This window comes from Spodoptera frugiperda, chromosome 25 (assembly GCF_023101765.2).
Source record: "Spodoptera frugiperda isolate SF20-4 chromosome 25, AGI-APGP_CSIRO_Sfru_2.0, whole genome shotgun sequence".
Classification (NCBI taxonomy): Eukaryota; Metazoa; Arthropoda; class Insecta; order Lepidoptera; family Noctuidae; genus Spodoptera; species Spodoptera frugiperda.
Genome location: NC_064236.1, coordinates 6,491,529 through 6,511,327, shown reverse-complemented (window position 1 = coordinate 6,511,327; position 19,799 = coordinate 6,491,529). Strand labels below are relative to the sequence as shown.

Genomic DNA, 19,799 nt, shown 5'->3' with positions numbered 1-19,799 from the left:
TTAGCTAGTATCACACTATTGGGCGTTCAACATTTGACAGCGGCAGTGATTGGAAAAATAGTACTCTTGCTAGATTTGCACCATCTGATGAGCAAAATCAAACTTGATAGGCTGACTAAAAATAATTGAGGTAGGAAATACCTAGGTACATAAAGAGAGCCTGTTATTTTGAGTATATATAATTGTGGACATACATATGTGGACTGGTGGCTCGGAGGTTTACAACGCCTGAATTTCAACACGCAAGCGCATGCTTCTCACACGAAACCTAGCAAGAACCAGTGTGACCTTTTCCGAGCATTATATACCTAGTAGGTACTTACTTACCAATATCAATATATACGAAAGTTTGTGAAGATACATGTTTTTTGTTTAATAAAGTAAATCATTGTGTTATGTTCATATGATTAGTAGGTAGAGCTATTTTAGTCAATGTCACATCACTAGTTTTGACAATTAACAACAATGGTCACTGGCCAGAATGGTCATTGTCTACGGAAAAACGGCGGGAATTCTGTTTTGGCGCGAAGCGTGAAATATATTGTATTACGCACTCTAACAATTGATAAAAGTATTGTTATTTTCCACCAAATTCCTGTATATTTGACTATTTTCCCAGAGTTTTTTAAATTGTAGATTGGATTCAGATGATATCCCTTATAATAAGTAAATATGTTTGCTATTATATTAATATTTTTGTACTAAGTATTGATTAAGAATTAGTATAAAGAGCTAAGTATCTTAAGAAAGTCAGGGTAATCTAACTGGATATGCAAGGTATATCGTAGGTAAACGTCGTCAATCATCAAGTCATCAAGTAAAACATACTTACTACATATTGATCATACGTTTTCTCCTTGAAAGACAGTCCAAGGGGGAAAAGTAGATTTTAGTTATCCAAAAAAAACCTTATTTTCCTTTATCGTACATATTCGAAACTATAGCCATATACCATGTAAATACGTACTAAATAAACAGTAGATGTGAGTTTTAAAATAAATAGAAACAAATACACATTTTTTGTTTTATTTATATTGTTGTAATAACATACATAAAATATTTATTTTTAAACAATAAAATTCAATAAACATAATTCTATGTTTACATAGGATGTGACTTGTGGAAGAAATACATACACTTTTCCTAGGAAAATTATCAGTGTTAGGTACACAATTATGCAAAATATAAAAAAATCACGTATATTTTTGTATCTTCACAAAGTATGTTTGGTCACAAAGATAAAAAAAACTACATGTAATAAGCCTAAAAAAAGTATATTTATGCAAATTTCTTACAAATATATAATATTTAGATCAAAATCCCTTCATTCAGCTCCAAAAATTTTTATAATTCGCAAAATAATATTAATAGTAGAAAATTATAGTCTATCCTACATACAACTTCCGATATTTACGTTTCAAATCTCACTCTAAACTGAATATAGTACAATAGTACTGAAATCTCCTAACTTGTAACATACTCAGTCAATAAATCGGCACCTACACTTGTACAACTTTAACCAAATGGCAACTTCACATGCTTACTTAATTGCTTGTTTATTTTAAAAGAAACGCTACCACACTAGGATTTTCTCCTGCGTCGTGGATGCGTAACTTATAAACATATAAATTCACCTACATAATAATATTACAGTACAATTTGTGGATAACACAAAAATACGATACGTTACACAGCAGCCAGTTGCCCAGTCACTGCACCAACTGTGCAGTCAATACAACATTTATAAAAGAATCTAAAGTTTCCAAAATAACTTCAGATACGAAAGGAAATAAACTGTATCTAGACAGTTTTAAAGACTTATTTAATTGCCTATAAAAATAAACCTGTATGACGTTAGTACGTACATACATAATATTTCATTACTACCAGCAAAGTGCCAACTTTATCCATCGGGGTAGAAATGAAGAGCATATTATTATAAAAAGGTAGTACTTATAAGCACGCTTTTATAGGGATATACAAATAAAATGAGAAATGGAGAGCACTTACAGAACAGATAATCATTACATGGAATATGCTATATGCCATGAATGTTTATATTACATTCAATCAATCTATTATGTTTTATGCAGTAAATAATATAGTAAAATATACTTAATTGGTCGGTTCCAAGTCAAATTTCATAGAAAGTCGTATAATTAACTAAATAATGTAGGTATTTTTACTTAGATTTGAGCTATTAGTATGATTATCAGTAAACGTAAGTATATTAAAGTATTAAAAATAGAATAGATTAAAAAAATAGTTGATATGAGATTAGTCACAAAAATAATGCGACAGTTTCCCCTTACCAAACCAAAAAAATGGCAAATTAATAAAGTTCGTTTAATCAAGGAGATAACATTCATGATGTTGGTTATTTTATTTCTGTTCTGTGTGTCAAAAAATACTAGATACTAAAGTTCTTAACGTATTAAAAAAGAGGACGGACTTGCCAGTCTGTGTTTACAAGAACAAATGTCAAATATAGTATAATACTCCACATATCTTTCAAATAATAAGCTGTTTCCGTAATAGTCATAATAGACATCGGTGGGAGAGTATGCAATATAGATTGAAATAGTCATTAAAAAAAAAACACATTTTTAATACAAATATCTCGCTTCAAAAACTTAAAATTAACTCTGCTATGCTTTAATGTTGAATGATTCTTATATAAATGTGACAAAAGGAAAACGTTTAGCAAAAAAATTGATTAGCATAAATTATTGTCATCACACAAGAAAAAATTGACATGGGTTTGCTATAGTGCATTTATACAAAAACTAAATTAAATTTTGTAAAACTTTTCATATTCACATAACATTTCCACTATGACAAATTTAATAAAACTATAATTTAATGTTAAATTGCTTATAATAACTAATAAACAACACTGTATCATTGTTAGGTAATTTTAATAATTTATTTACCAATTCGTCATTTAAAAGAATAATCAGATAGTGTTTATAATTTTTTTGAGATTGTTTCCATTGATGTTCATTCTTTAGCTATTTTCTCTCCCTATTGTAACCGGTCTTTATAACCTTATGTTATGAAAGATAAGAAAAACAATATCAGTTCACGAGTACACATTGTGTGCAAAAGCAAAATTAACGTAGTCTGTAAAAATCAGTCTGATCTAAATTAACAAAAAAATATTTCGTTATAAAAATTTTGTTTAAATACTAAGCTTACTACACTAGCCCTAACCTAAATAACACAATGGAAAATAATAGAAGGAAGAATTACAATAAAATAATATTATAAAACCATTCAGATCCAAATAGAACTTCACATATAAACTGACATACTTCTTCAACTATATAGTAATACTTTAGTTATAAAAAGAAATAAAAAATTAAACATGTAATACACTGCCGGCTCCGTTCGATACTTTTGGTAAAAAAATTATAGTGGGAAGTTCAACTTATATGACATTCACCCATTACAAAAAGCTGTATATTTTAAAATGCTACATTAATTCGATATTATCTTCATCCCACTTTCCAACCTAGTATAATTAGCAAAATACGCACGTAAAAAGTACTACACTAAATTATTGAATGTACAGAATATTTCATAGGAACAAATCATAAAATAAAACAGGACGGTATCGGTATTTCACGAGCCACTCATAATTTATGATGTATGTATAAAGCTTTCCTAATTGTCTAATGATAAATAATTTATCGAAAGAATTGTAGCAAATACGTAATTCTAAATATTCGAATGTATTACAATATAAAGCATTTTTCAAAACTGCTCTCAGATCCAATATCTAATATCTACCCATTCTGATAAAAAGCTGCAATCATCAAGTATGAAAAAAATAGCATACACAGTCAAGTATCTATATTATTATTTTGTATTTGTTTAGCCTAGAACTACAATATTTAATCTCTATCTCCTAATCTAGTACTATTCAATATTTTGTATTGTATGATTGTTATTGATTACGTGTATGGTTATGTAATATAGTAATAATTATGTAATAAGAGTCTACGAAAAGAGATTACCAATTAAGAGATCGATTGCTGAATATCTATAACATTGTTAGTTGTTAGTGTGTTTAGCATACACAATATTTATTTAATTGATCGAAATGGTTATACTTTATCTCTAAAACAGTGGTTATATATAAGATTCCGTATTAGTATTGAATAAGGTTCGCTGTGGGTACTACGTCTACAAGCTCAGGTCGGCTAAACAGCCTAGTCACATCAAGTTATTAGTAACTAAGGAAATGTGTCATCAAAGTCCGTACATTTAAGTTCTAATGAAGTCCCATTGGTTCGTTGGTTGGTTGTCGCAGATCACCATGATGAGCGGCTCGCCACGACTTGCTCGGTCGACTCCTAAACACATACCTGCTGCAGTGTTGTATATAGGACTGCCTCCCTGTAAATATTATTTCAATATGTTAACATTGTAACAAATAATACGGTGTACGGTTATACAGTTGGTTATAAAATCCTGTCCGATCTGAAAATAGATTTTAATTGTGATTTATCCAAACACGCCTCTTCTTTTTTGGTGTTTTGTAACTTGTAATGGAAGAGGTATATTATTAGTTTCAAATTCATAAATTTTTATTTAAAATACTGTAATTTTTAGAAGGAAATCTGATTTCACCTGACATTTAAGTGTAATATCCGATTGGATCGGACAGAATTTAAATAGTATACTATAGATTGTTCTAAATCTAAATAAAATGGTATATGAACTGCTTGAAAATAATTTAACTGTTTAATTTAGGTGATAGTATGTATAAAACATTATGATTTATCACAACATAGCTGCTGCCAGTAGCTTCGCCCGCATTTCCGTGGGATAAAATGAGCGTTTAGCATTTTTTCAGACCCTAATGTAGTACTGTTCCAAACTTCACCCTGATTTCTTCAGACATTTTGACGTGATGGTAACAAACATACACACAAACTTTGACCGTATATTCAATTTCGTACACATTTACATTACATTTAACTATACTTTGCACTAAGAAAAGTGTAACAACGCGACTATCATCTGTTATTTATATTGCAAAGTTTTAATCTATGTTACGTTTAAGATATGTTTTTTAAATGTTTATTATTGTGTTATTCAGTCTAAAACTAAACTAACAGTCATATTGCACTAATAAATAAGTAAAGGATTTCATTTATTAGTTTTATTTTCATTTGGTAAGTCATTACGCTATTATTTCGTTTATTTTCTATTTCTAATTCATAAATTGAACAGTGCACGTGTACCTAAAATATTATATTACATTAAAACTATATTAGATTAAATAAAATAAAGCTAAAAAGAAATAAGTGAACTGTTTTTTTTATTCTTAAATACTTTTTTAATATTTAATATGATGGCGTTTAGCCACTTCGCCTGGTGGTAAGCGATGATGTACTTAAACGTACCCACGACCAAGAAGCACGATGAATGTGAAATAAGCATTGTTTGACGTCATCTGTTTCGCCAAACCCCTCTATGAAAGAATGTGTTAGTGTTTGCATGACTGTTTATTTATTAGTGCTACTATTCTGTGCAAATGGTTAATTTTGTTAAGTGATAGCACTCGTGTATTCAAACCGAACTATTTCCAAGCAATACAAATAATAACTTACTTCTTATCCTGTCAAACGCACAGCTTTGTCCGAGCTATTTGCTTATATTAACTTTTTGAATAATTAATATTTTGTTTATTAGTTTGCACGACACACTCGGGTTTCAATTATTTTTCAAACTGATAAATTTATCGAATAAGTTAGGTAAACAAAATGTTCGCGTGAAGTCGTGTGTCCTGCAATTCTCATAGGCAATCATTGTTTTGTGAACCTTACAGAGAATCAACACTACAAAAACCAGAAAAGGACTCACAGCTCCAAACACCATGTCCCACTCCTTGGCGGATGGTTGTCTATTACACCTTCCATAACTCAGGACTATGTTTTGGAATACGTCATAACAGAGAAGGTTACCCATCCGCAGCTGCTTCCGCTGAGCTCTAAAGCTCCAATTGTTAACCGTCCTAATAAATTCCACATGGCGGTATGCAGGCTAGAAACGAAACAGTGTCAATTGCACGCAACATGGTCGACATTATTAGGTATTTATTTCATTCACAATTGAATTGAAAATAATAATGCCATGCGCACAAATGTTCTACTCAACGTTTCAGCCCTTTGAAACCTCATGCAAATATGCAAAAGCAGTATACCAAAGCAGTGTTACGAATCTAATTTATCTAATAACTACGTTCACTAAGACTTACTGTTACGACCAGCCATTAAGAGTTCTAATACTTAATACACAGGCTATCCCTGAAGTCTATGTCCAAATGGCACCAGGGGCCTTAGTCTGCTATTACAATTGTGTCAGAATGGTCGATCACTGAGCAGTGCGAGAGGGACGGAGCTATGTAGGTTGTATAGCTCCGTCCCTCTCGCACTGATCAGTGATCGACCATTCTGACACAATTGTAATAGCAGATAAGGCCCCAGGTGATCTGCAAAGTTCCAACAGCTGTTGGAAACTTGTTTACTTGTCACTAGTAAAAATATTTGCTGGACGAATGCGGCGAGCGAAATTGTGACTACACAGACGGTGTTCTTTAACAAGAAATCCTTGCTGATTTTCACCATGTTTAGCAACTCGATGATGAAATGTCGCGAGCAAAATGTTACCCAGTGAGTAAGAGTTTTTTTTTTATATATTGAGATTGAGATATTAAATTTTAGTAAGCCCAAATGAATTGTTCGAAACGGAAAATAAACATTTGCAACAACAAGAGTCAAAAGACAGGCACAGGTTATACTTTTTCGTGGATAACACATGAGTCACCACAATTTAATAACTGTATGGCTTAGATTTTTTGTATATTTTCGATAACTGTTGGAACCTTCCCGATCACCTAGTGCTATTTGGACGTCGACTGCATGGACACCTGTACCCTTAGGACGAGTTTGTTTTACGTTTGACGAAATCCAAACAAGGCTGGGTTCGGCGCCCCGATTGGTTAGTTCATTAGCCCCGACCAATCAGAGTGCCGAACGCGCTCTGGTTTCGTTTTCGTTTAACGTAAAGTAAACTCGTAATAAGGATACTGTATTTAAGAATATTCCAGGATTGTTCGGGTAGATGGAGGTTACTAGAAAAGGGTTATTTGCAATTTTAATAACAGACACAAGGGTTGGGTTGAGTAAGATACTTACGGATCCCTTATGCTTCCATTCCTGTGAGCCGCCAAGTTCATGGCATTTACTCAGTTTCGGTGCAACATTGTTGGATGCGTCCAGGCATAGCGTGCGTCCTAGTACCAGCTCGAAGCGACTCGTTTCGAACCACATCTGTAATGTTAACTTATTACAACCTTGTTTTACGAATATCTAGTTTAACTACTATAATATATGTATTTACGTGAATATCTACAAGACAAGTCTACCTACAGAGAACTTATAGACAGATAGTATTGCAAGATACAAGTCATTGGATTTCTAGCCTACGAGCTTTACATATTAGAACAGGAAGAGGAGTCATACAGCCAAAGATACGTAAATATGCATGCAAAAAATTAATACGGTATGTATGGTACCTATTACAACTTCTTACGAGATTTACTCATAAGGCGTAACGTCTCTGGCAAGTCGATTACACAAGGCAACTACACAAAAATGTTATTATTTCCATATAACCCAACCATCTTTTACTTATTACTAAGCCTCAAAGTTGGACTGCTCCCTGGACTTATAAACAATAATAATTAAATCATTATTCTTTCAGAATAATATACAAAACTTCACGCCTTTTATCCCCGAAGGGGTAGGCTCTGTCTACCACTTCGGGGATAAATGTACATTACGGCACGTAATTACGCCCAGTTTTCACCATTTGTGTTATAAATCTCATGTAATAGGGGGTGATCCTATTGCCATATACTGGACACAATTTCAGATTCCGTGCTACTACTGAGAATTTTTCGAAAAACCGAAAAAAAGCCCAGCAATACTTTGCTCAGCCTGACACTCGAAATCGAGACCAGGGGCCTTAGTCTGCTATTACAATTGTGTCAGAATGGTCGATCATTGAGCAGTGCAAGAGGGATGGAGCTATACAACCTACATAGCTCCGTCCCTCTTGCTCTGCTCAGTGATCGACCATTGTGACACAATTGTAATAGCAGACTAAGGCCCCAGTCTTCAGTCAGCCAGAAAGATAATACACTTAAACAGTATGTGTCACCTGGTTCAAGATCCTGATGCAGCTTCCGAGAACCAAACCTCCTCCCTTGGTCTTAACGTCCTTTTCGCTCTGGATACATAACGAAGTGTTCTTCAGTCGGATTTGGTACGAATCAGTGTAATTGCGTTTTCTGTAATCATAAATACATTGCTTGATAAATATTCATTTAATTTTGATTTCACTTTCGTAGTTGTAAGTATGATTGCCCATGGCCTCGGGTTTTTCATCAGCTGATCGATGATTTTTTTTTCTATATTTATTTGGAGCTGGACTCTACATATCTTTATATATATAATTCTTCTGTACGTGTGTCACTGAACTTCTCTTAAACGACTGGATCGATTTTGATGATTTTTTTGTGTGTGTTCAAGGGGATCTGAGAATGGTTTACATTCACAATTTTGTCCGCTTAACAATGTTTTTTTAATTAATTTTTAATTTATTAGTAGTTGTTGATTTTGGAATGTTTTACATCGGATCCGACGGACGGCGCTACCATCGCAGTGTCAAATTTTAATGACGTTAGATATTGTCATAACATTTGAATAATAATTTTCATCAAAAAGGTCCAGAATGTTTTAGCTTATTAAAAAAGTTTAAAATTTTCAAATTAACGTGTAGACAGGACAACGTCTGTCGGGTCCGCTAGTAGAAGTCTATTATCTCTCTTGAAAATATACATTTAAGTAAATTCAACATTTAGTTAAGAATACTTCAAGTTTAAAGTTAAATGCAAATCTTAATTGGATAATTTTATTTTATTGATATAATTTGTTATACTTATGCTGGTAATACGCTGTAAATATAATGTTTTATTAATTAATATTGTATTTCTCACAATTATTGACACTATATCGACTAACGATATCAGAGGTCATTAAACTATGTACTAGTAATATAACTGCAAGGCAATTCAGTGATGTTGCGTAATAGTATTGCAACGTTTTACTTGAATGCTTCTCGTAACTACAGTTTGATTTTATTGTAACTTTCGTGAGACATACTAAATTAATTATTATGTTATCGGCTTACTCACGTACTATTTTGACGAGGAACTCGACTAGTTTCAAGCCATGCTAGAGGCTCATATTCATGAGCAGCATTCCGCGACACACGACGCGGCGATTGTCGCGCTGCTACTGGCGATTCGAGGATCGCGCCCATCGCGCCCTCTGTCTGGAATCGCGCGCACTATCTGGCGCGCGCGACGATGTTGGCTCGTTAGACTCGTTCGCCGGCGGCTGCGCAGGTGTTAGATTCGATTCTCGGGTCGGCGCAAAAACGGTGCTACATACCGCGCTCACTGTGTCACACTCCAGACCCGCAACATTGTAGGTTGACGCAGATTGTAGACTCGGCTTCCAGGCTTCGATCCTCGAATCGCCAGTAGCAGCGCGACAATCGCCGCGTCGTGTGTCGCGGAATGCTGCTCATGAATATGAGCCTCTAGCATGGCTTGAAACTAGTCGAGTTCCTCGTCAAAATAGTACGTGAGTAAGCCGATAACATAATAATTAATTTACCTACAGTTTGTTGATCAGAAAAATACTTAATAAAGAAAATCTAGAAGGCATAGAAAATCACTACATAGTATAAAACAAAGTTGTGTATATACCTTTGCAACGGATTTCGATGCGGTTTTTTAAATAGATAGAGTGATTCAAGAGTAAGGTTTATATCACCATTGCACCCATGCGACGCTGGGGCGGGTCGCTAATTATACATAAAATTAGGAGTTCTTTTCTCATATGGTAAGTAAACTTTGCTATAGCACTATAGCAAAGAATAAAGGTCTTTTATCGTCATCAACATAATTCGTTGTTCCGGGTTTGAATGTGATGTGTATGTGACTTTATAAAATTGTTTGTAGCCACGACACAAACAAAATCCTAGTGTAAAAAAAGATTTGACTGCACAGGCAACTTAGCGGGTCGATTTCCTTTGGAGCAAAACTTATGATCCACAAATTGTTGTTTCGTGTCTGGGTGTCATTTATATGGGAAATTGTATGTTTGTTAGCACACCCACGACACAAGAAAAATGCTAGTGTGGGGCAACATTAAAATAGGTTAGAAAATCGTTCTATGCGGAAAATGAGTTACGTGTTGTCAAAGCATAGTTTTACTATTAAGAAGAGTACCTGGAGTGCCACGGCTGGAATTTATTCTTCTCGACATCATTGAGGGCAGCTATTCTCTTATTTACCACCTCGTTCTCGCCAGTCTCTAGTTCAGGGTAAATGTTCTCCAAGTACCACTTGAAAGACTTGCAGCTCAGGTTCTTACGTAGATTGTGACGAGATGTCAAGTCACCAAGGTCCAGGTTAGCCGCAGACGGGTTATGCTCGATCACCTTGTTCTGAAATGTGTTGTTATAAATAAATATTAGTTTGTAAATTAACAACGACCTTCTTTAGTTTTACTAGCTTTTGCAAGGCCAGCGGTTTTGCCTGCATTACCGGGATAAATACTAATTCTTATGACTAATCTATGTTTTATCCAAATACTTATAGCAATTTTTTAACTAAAGTAGTAACAAACCTACTTCTTTTCATATTATCTTTATAATTACACTAATATAACAAACGCAAAAGTTTGTTGGTTTAAATATTTCCCCATATCGCCCTAGTCCTTTCCAGCTTCGAACCACAACACAATCGGCGAGGCGTCACCGTTTCATGGTAGATATCCCACCCACTCGCACTAAGCGCTTCGCTTCAAGCTTCCTTGTGCGAACTGCTAGGGAGTGAAATTCTTTGCCGTAGTCTGTGTTTCCTGATGGGTATAACCTGGGTGTCTTCAAAGCCCGAGTATATGTTGCTTATGGGCAGACGTGCTCCACCGTAGGCCGCATCATTACTTACCATCAGGTGAAATAGCGGACAAACGTGGACCCATCATATGTAAAAAAATGTCCGTCCATCACTACTGAACGGAATTTAATAAAATTTGGTATACAAACAGGGTATGAGCAGACTTGGGTGATAGGATAATTTTTAATACATGGGAACGGGGGCGAAGCTGCTAGTAGAAGCTAATTTATTTATAATAGTAGTAGGATTGTAAGTATATCTCATTACTCATGAGTACATCTAATCTTTATCTCCGAGACAGTATAGTGGCTATTTATTATGTATGCATGTTTTCTAATTTCATCATAAATATTAACTACGTCTATCTAGTGAGAAGATTTTTCTCACTCACCGTTAACAACTACTATCACAATTTCTATTATCAGTAATAGTAAACATAAACATGAAATTTATAACTAGCTGATAATTAAATTATTCCAAGAGAATGATAAAAATTAGCACTAGTATTACCTTCGTATTATAATTGCGTTATATAGTAGGTACGAAGTTCATCGTGTCTCCTAACGATAAATAAACAAAGTAGAACAGATGTGATAGCTGTCATCGACGTGTTACAAAATCATTGCTAATTCAATAACGTGTCTGGCATTTACAACTCTTTCTATCATTTAGAAATATATGAATAATTTAATAAACACGTTTGTGCGACACCATTGACAAAAATATGTATATAAAGATTTTCAGAAACAGAATAGACTGCTAATATTCATGATTTTACTATGAATCGTTGTTAAGCAATCCCCTGTTATTCGTTTCTTTTTTTATTACGAAATGATACTAGTTACGTGCTTCAGGTTTATTTTATTTCTTTTTAACGAAACAATACTGTACGGAAGTACAGCTTTATTTCGTTACGTTTTTCATTGCATTTATAACTACGTACTTTATTCTCCCTAAGGTACCTAGGTATGAAAGTGTTTTTAGTACTTAGTTAAAGCATCAAAAGGTAAAAACAACCAAACAAACTTACGTTCACATCTACATCATTAGTAGGTGCACACATTTTCCTAATATAATTTAGCAAAATTCATTCAGTAACCTAACAAATAGCAGAAAACAGTCACTATGTAGGTCACGATGCACTAAAACGGACGCGGGGTAAAAAGGAAATTAAATCTACTGACCACGTATTCGTCCATCCAAACTCGAGCCATTCGCATCGAATTATGCAACAAGAAGTCTTCTTTATCTCCTGTGCCATAAGGTCGTCGTTTGCGGAAAACATGGCCAACCCTACTACACGGTATGAGCTCCAAGGAACCGCCGCACATCCATATCTAAAAATACACAAGTTCACGTTTATGTGTTATCAATACAATTGTTATTTATCGTTGTAGTGTAATACGTTATTCACGCGAGAGAGCCATGCTTCGGCGCGAATGGGCCAGCTCAAGTGGAGTGATATCACGGCTTCATAGAAAACCAACGAGAAACCATATTAACATTGTCCTCTAGCTATGCCCAATCCTAAAGGGATAGGATTCGATATTTGTAACTCATCTGTTACGGGTCTACGTTAATGGGTGACGCCAATTGCTTATCATCAGGTAATACATATCCTCGTTTGCCGCCCTATGCCTCAAACAACTCCTAATCACAATATTCATAATCTAGGCAAAAAGGATTTAAAACATACAAGTATCATATTGAATCCAACTTTCAGAATTGACTACGGAAATGTACTTACCCGGAATGATATCTCCAAGTTCTCACCGCCCCAAATATTCATACCCTCATCGTATTTACCAATGTAGTTAAAATATTCTCGATAAATTGCAAACAGTCCACCAGCCATAGTCGGCGACTTTATTGGCTTCACGAAGTCTTCATCAGCTGAAAAATATAAAAAAAGTGTTATGCTAATATTGAGGCAAGTAATTGCATATTATTTCACTAGTTTGTAAACGCGTGATTACATTACGAATACAACGCAATAGAGTTTGTTACTAGCAGACAGTTATGTCACTATTCAAGACGATAACAATCATAGTAAAACGGGAAATTGCCGCTGTAGTCGACCGAACTAAACACAGCGTCAGAATAAACCAAAACATTAAACAGCCTGTGTATGTACATAAGTACGTATGTGCAGTACCACGATTCATAAAACAAGCGATAAACTACCGCATCCATATCGGTTCAGCCAATCGCCATATATTTACGAACAAACATACAACACAGCTCAAACCCAAACTGTCAAAATGAGAATTTCCTTTTTTCAGAGACTTACTTCCGCACTCAAAGACGTTTAATGGTTACTTAACCCGGTCCATAGCAATTGTTTTCGGAACAAAATTGTTACTAAAGAATATTTTAAGTAACCATTAAATGTTGTAGTTAATTAGCAAACTTACTTTTGAGTGTTCCCTTTGGTAAGTTATCCCATTTGAAATGCAGGCCCCAGTTGAAACCTCCACGGACTAACGGACTAGCCGTATATTCGAATGTATCAGCGTTAATGACATCGATGACTGGGGTGACGGCGCGGTGAGAGAACCTCGTTTCTTTGTCCACTCCCTCCGCCAGACGCGCCAGCATGGGAGGCAGCCAATCAATGTTCACCTCTATATGAGAGTCCAGGAAAACAAGAACCTGAAATAATGATAAGAGTTTCACCAATAGCTCATGAAATTTTACTGTAGGACTATAAACCTCCTACTCCTAACATAATGTCTCTACTAGGTCTGATATAACCTTCACGGTCGGAGATTGCAGTATACAAGAGCTCAGCGAGCGCGAAATGTATAATCTCTTAGTCAGCTATTAGGTACGTCATGAGCGGGGGTAGTACGGTGATGGTGGTGATACCGCCACCACATAAAAACATAGGCATACGCACTATATTCTACTACGGATTCTATACGTATGCAAATTTATCGTAGTAGTATATTTGCTATAGTAAAATAATGATTTTAAATGACACGTTAAAAACGTCATCATCTATTGGGTATTAGCCAAACAAATCACCTGCTTAGAAATATTTATCAAGGTAACAAAATGTATGTCCAATGCCTCGTTAGGCGAGTTATGTGCGCTGATAGCCAATCTGGTTTCGATTTTACGTTTGCCAATAATAGCAATGTATCCAGGTTTGCCTACTGAGTATCATTAGCATTATAGGGATTTACTTATAACTGGTTACTACTGGATATCTACAAGAACCACATTATGGGCTTTTTGGGAAAGAACAATGAGTTATGTGATTACATACTTCTTGGGACTATATATTACTACTTGGGAGTGTGCCGATCATGTTACACGCAAACAAGGTTCGTGGCGAAAGACAGGATAGACTAGAGACCGTGAGGCGAAAACGCCCACAAGGAAGACCTTATATACGTTGGTACGATGATATCAACCGAACAGCTGGCAAGAAATGAATGGAAATTGCTCAACACCGAAAGAGATGGCAAAGACTGTAGGAGGCCTACACCCTAGCGGTAGAAAAAGTCTGAAGAAGAAGAAGAATTACTTACTTCGCCAACACTATTTTCAGCTCCATACAGCCTAGCTCGTATTAAACCTTCCCTCCTGCTGGTCTTCAGTAGCCTTATACTTAAAAGATCTTTGTTCCTCTCAGTCGTTTTCTTATCCACAACATTATTATCATCATTAATATAGTCCACGACACTCTCCACATCAATGTTGTTTGTTTCTATCATTTCTTCTTCTTTGCGCATTCTGTTGTTGAGTTCATTGACAGACTTCTGCACGGCATCGTGTAAGCCATCTATGTCGCTATAGTCATCGACGAGTATGATCTCTTTGAGGTATTTCATATCAGTGCGGTCCAGTATAGAGTGCACCGACCTCATCAGAGTCTGATAATGTTCATTGAAGAAGCAAATTATTACAGAAGTTTTCGGCAGTTTCTCCGAATATTTCTGGATGCGACACCTGGAAAATGTTTTGGTATAATAATAATTGTATAATGTTCTTATAATAAATTACATAACATTAAGAATATAACGATACGTAGTTACCTTCTTTTCAGTTCCTGACTATAATAATGTAAATACTTACAGTTTATTCCTGGTATCAGGTAAACCTCTGTGGTTTCCAATTCGGTTCGAGATCAATGTGTTGAAAGCGTGGACACTGTAGCCACTATCACGAATCCTCACATCTTCTGCGTTTCGTATCAACCCAAACTGATTATCTGTTGACGACATAAAAATCACAAGCTTTAATTAACAGATTCATAAACATTTTGAATATAAGGTTACATTACAACAATATTAAAGTAACTGTCTCTAGCAATTATCATTTATTGTACAGACAACAAAGCATTAGTTATTTTGATACTGATAAAAAAAATAGCACACAGAATCATAAAGAAAATTGCATAACATAATATATGTATATCAATCAATAATTCGCAATGAATATAATTAATTATTTTGGCATATTATTTGAAACGCAATCTGTTAAAATATTCGCAGACAAGGAACATCTAATGACCAATTAAAAGCTCTCCATATTACGTTTGGCTATAACTACAGCCACGCCATATAAGTTATCTGCGCAAGCAAAGCCCTTTAAATCCCGACACTAACAACATAATCTAGTTAAAGTCAACCAATTGTTACGGTTCTTATGTCATAAGTGGGGAGATGCGCGTACTCTAGAAGGATGAGCTCTTTTATACCAATAATGGAACAATTGCGCTTCGTTAGGGTACAAAATTACATTTGCTGCACTCTGCATACAGGTCAAGTCGCAATAGCATATAACAGAGGTCATTTGCACCATTTTACTGCCACTTGCAAGATATTTTGCGATGCAACATTAATTTCTTGCTATTTCGCATTGCATTGTTACGTAGCTTTGGCTATTTCGCCGAATTCGCTAGTAGCATGATATTAATTAAATCCGACAGAATATTTCAATTCAAAACAGGGATAATTTCATTCCAGCCTCCATAATTATCGATAAAGTAAGTTCCAAAAATCGAAAATACCATCAACAGATTGCCAAGCTTGGTAATTGAACATATTAGCCTCTCAATGGCGCAATCGAATTAGCTTCAACATAACTCATAACAGATTTCATTCAAGCAAGTAATTTAAATGGTCAATAATGTCAATAATGTTATAGAGTGCAACCAATTGACCGTATCAATACAACAGCTCTTAAAGTCGCTCAATTGACGATTGTGATGTGATCAGAGCACTTTAATATTGATATCAACTATTGAGTTTTCTATATCAACTCAAAACCAACTTAAAACTGGTTTGGAAAAGTTGAAATAATTACTGAATTAGCATTTATTTGTACAAATTGTGTTATTCATGAAATTCTTGAAGTTCATACTTTTATATGTTCTTTTTTTGAGCTATCTACTCTCTTCAAAAGATGTTAAGATTTTGGAATTAATTAAATAAATACATGATTATGCTTACATTTCTTTATCTCTTAACAATCAAATTGTTTAACTTAGAAAAGAGCAACAACAATGTTATTATTCTATATATACTTAGAATCAAATGATTTTAATGTGATTAAGATGTTTGTGGCTCAACAAAGTGAAATAGGCATACATATTAGGAAACACTGCCTCTCCTTTAGTTTACATAACATAATGAGTCTGGTAAAGATGCATCATTAGCTGCCAGACCCCAAACAACAATATGTGGATCAGTCAGTGAGTTAACCCGTGTGGAAATTGCAGGACAAGACAGCTGGTTGCGCCAACCATGCCGTCAAAGCTAAGTTTTATTCAAGTATTGTAGTTATATGAATACTTTACTTACTATTTATTGTAGCTATAATGTACACAGGTGTTATGAAATATAGTATTTAGTCACAATTTTATTATGAACCCTGTCGGGCACAGCAAATTATAAAATTTGTAGCAATGGAAGGTTTTAATAGATAAAATATAATTGCTATTACTAAAGGGTGTCCCAACAAGAACGCAAGATTTAAATTTTAAATAAAACACAGATATTTTTAAAAAATTCGTGAAAGCTTTATAATATCTTAAAGTAGAGAGGATGAGGTTATCTATGGAACAATACATCGGGCAGATGGCTGCCGCTAGTTTGCTGAAACATACGAGATCTTTCAATGAAATTTTCAATGACCGTTTTGCATAAATGCTGCGGTATTTCATTAATACAGCGTCCAATTTCCTTTTATTGAGTCGTCGTCGGCTTATTCGCATAAACCATCGACTTTAAGAAACCCCAAAGAAAAAAGCTTTCCAATTTTACTAACCTCATACCTTATACTAACAAAAAATAACATGTGTTCAAATGTCAAACAATGATACTTCGAATGCCGCCAAATTTAAATCTTGCGTTCTTATTGGGACACCCGTTATAAATAATAAATCACTATAGGCTTACCCAATGCATTGTCTGGCTGCGCAGTCATTTTCAGACCAAGGTGCTTAGCATACTTTTCTTTCAACTTCATCTTACTATAGTAGTCAGATTTACTTTTCTGGTATTTCCACATGTTGCCAGAAAATTTTTCATTGACATTGGCATTATCTAAAAGAAGATTCTTCCCCTCCAGTGTTGCAATAGATCGATCATTGTTTTTCAATTCATTCCTTTGGTCTGCATTCACAAACCTATAGCTCAGACGATTTTCAGTACTATTAATGGTATTGTCCCCTAAAATTTGATAAGATGGCTATGATACAAATGTTATTTAAAAGTAATTATGATATTCGTGTTTTGAATGAAAGATTTTGTTTATTTGTGATAAATAAGCTGCTGAGCAGCAAAACTTGTCACTTTATATAAAAAGATTACTTTTTAGGATCTAGTCAGCTTTGTATTTGTCTAGATATCTGTTTCAACGGGACCTACTTGAACTGAGAACTTGAGTAACTTTAATTAGATAAACCACTGTAACTGAAAGCTGGAAAGCTACGAACTTTAAAATATTTTAACATTACAACATTATTAAAATGTTGTTCAAATTAATGAGATTGATGTAATTTAAATATAGAGAGATTTTCCACATAGTGTAGTTAAGTATACTCATATAAGTATACTGATTCCGAGGCGTGTAAAGGTGAGTACATAGATGAGGTTTTAATACATACTTACCATTCATATTCAACAGCCAGTATAAATAGAGCGAAATGCTCCAAGTGGCTGAAGCAAAGAAGATTCCCCACACGAATGAATTATTTAATTTACCCATTCTTCTTCTCAACATAACTAAATTGAATTTTCTTCACAGAAATAACTATCATTTACTCATTATAAAATTAAAAAAAAAGATCGCGGAAACTTTTTTTATTGTACGGAACCCACTAACAGCGACTTTCAAATGAGTTGAAAGGACAATCCTTAAAATGTTCTGTCGGTAATGAAATCAAAATATATTATAATACTTGTTCAGTTCGAACTGAAGAAACTGACAATAAACGAGGGACGACGAGCCGATGTAATACACATTTATAAAATTATCCACACAGCTACACAAACCACAGTACACAACACGAAGTGACAATGAACTGACGAATGCGATGACAACGGTGACAATTGGATGACAATGACAATGACAGATACTTGACTTGACAGCTGTCCAGAGACACTGCCTACAATATTACCAACTTTTGAAATATTTTTCCCTATAATTTTAATGGAGATAAACTCATTTATCACTATTTTTTTTATATTCATACAATAAATACAGCACTACCATATCTGTATATTAATGTGTAATTGTCAGACCTTGTTTTTGTACGTGATATTTTTAGTTTTACTTTTATAATAAATATTTTACTTTAGAGGTATGGCATAGCAAGGAGCTCCACGGACGCTTCTTTCGGGCCCTTCATGGGCCCAGTGTAGATTTCTGGCGTCCGTATCTGAGCTACGACTCAGTAATCTCTTTGGAGAAACTGAAGGATTTGTCTGTGCAATTATGGACGAAGTTATCCTTACGAATTACTACCGGAAATATATTATTAAGGATGGTGAAAGGAGGTGAATCTATAAGAAACATATACAAGGAGTTTACTGGTTATGGTCGTTTGGCTAATAGTGAGTATTTGCATAGACATAATCAGATAGCCAAGATTATCCACCAGCAACTTGCTTTCCACTATCGACTAGTTGAGTTTGAGGTTCCATACTACAAGTATGTGCCCGACCTAGTTCTTGAAAACGGCCATATCACGTTGTACTGGGATCGGTCTATCATCACTGATAGGACTATTGTAGCCAATAAACCTGGTGATAGTGGTGACAGACCGACGATGATAAACGATGTCACTATCCCCCATGACGAGAACCTCGTAAAAGCTGAGAAAGATAAATAAATAAAATATCTTGACTTGGCTCACGAGGTTGTCGATATGTGGAATGTGGATTCTCATTGCGCCGATAGTCGTATCGGCCAATGGGTTGATCCCTAAAAGCCTCGAGGAGGCTGGCGTTGGGTGGATGGATTAAGGGCCTGATGCAGAAGGCAGTACTCCTCAAAACGGCACGTATTGTGAGGAGGTTCCTGTCTCTGGAGCCCTAACCACCGGTAGCTTGGACCATGCTCCCGCTACTGGTCGGCTCCTATTTTTATATTTTTAAATGTTATTTTGTTTTTTATTTTTATAAGTAATGTTTAAAAATATAATTTTAGAGTATTTTTATTGTTATCATGCAGTATTTTTTTTATTTACCCCGGTTCTTATAAAAATGCGGAATTAATATTTATACTACTTTTGTTT

The 19,799-nt window shown here is 34.8% G+C and overlaps 1 protein-coding gene across 1 annotated transcript; it reads right to left on the bottom strand.

Annotated features, from left to right (window-relative positions):
* Positions 1-1,010: 1,010 nt before the first annotated feature.
* On the bottom strand, positions 1,011-18,557 carry LOC118263423 (polypeptide N-acetylgalactosaminyltransferase 35A). Its single transcript, XM_035575422.2, has 12 exons — positions 18,490-18,557; positions 18,172-18,313; positions 17,458-17,730; positions 15,131-15,266; positions 14,584-15,004; positions 13,462-13,699; positions 12,795-12,940; positions 12,232-12,384; positions 10,376-10,593; positions 8,236-8,365; positions 7,209-7,343; positions 1,011-4,401 (listed from the first exon to the last, which is right to left on the bottom strand). The coding sequence occupies exons 2-12, from the start codon at positions 18,281-18,283 to the stop codon at positions 4,270-4,272; spliced, it is 2,094 nt and encodes a 697-aa protein (XP_035431315.2). The 5' UTR covers positions 18,284-18,313; positions 18,490-18,557; the 3' UTR covers positions 1,011-4,269.
* Between the last annotated feature and the right edge of the window lie 1,242 nt (positions 18,558-19,799).

Bases quoted from the DNA above. Each gene is read 5' to 3' on its own strand.
- LOC118263423 (XM_035575422.2), bottom strand. From the start codon at position 18,283: ATGTTGAGAAGAAGAATGGGTAAATTAAATAATTCATTCGTGTGGGGA. The intron at 12,385-12,794 runs GTAAGTACATTT...GTGTATTTTTAG, and splicing joins ACTTGGAGATATCATTCCGG to ATATGGATGTGCGGCGGTTC. The intron at 7,344-8,235 runs GTGACACATACT...TTAACATTACAG, and splicing joins GCATCAGGATCTTGAACCAG to ATGTGGTTCGAAACGAGTCG.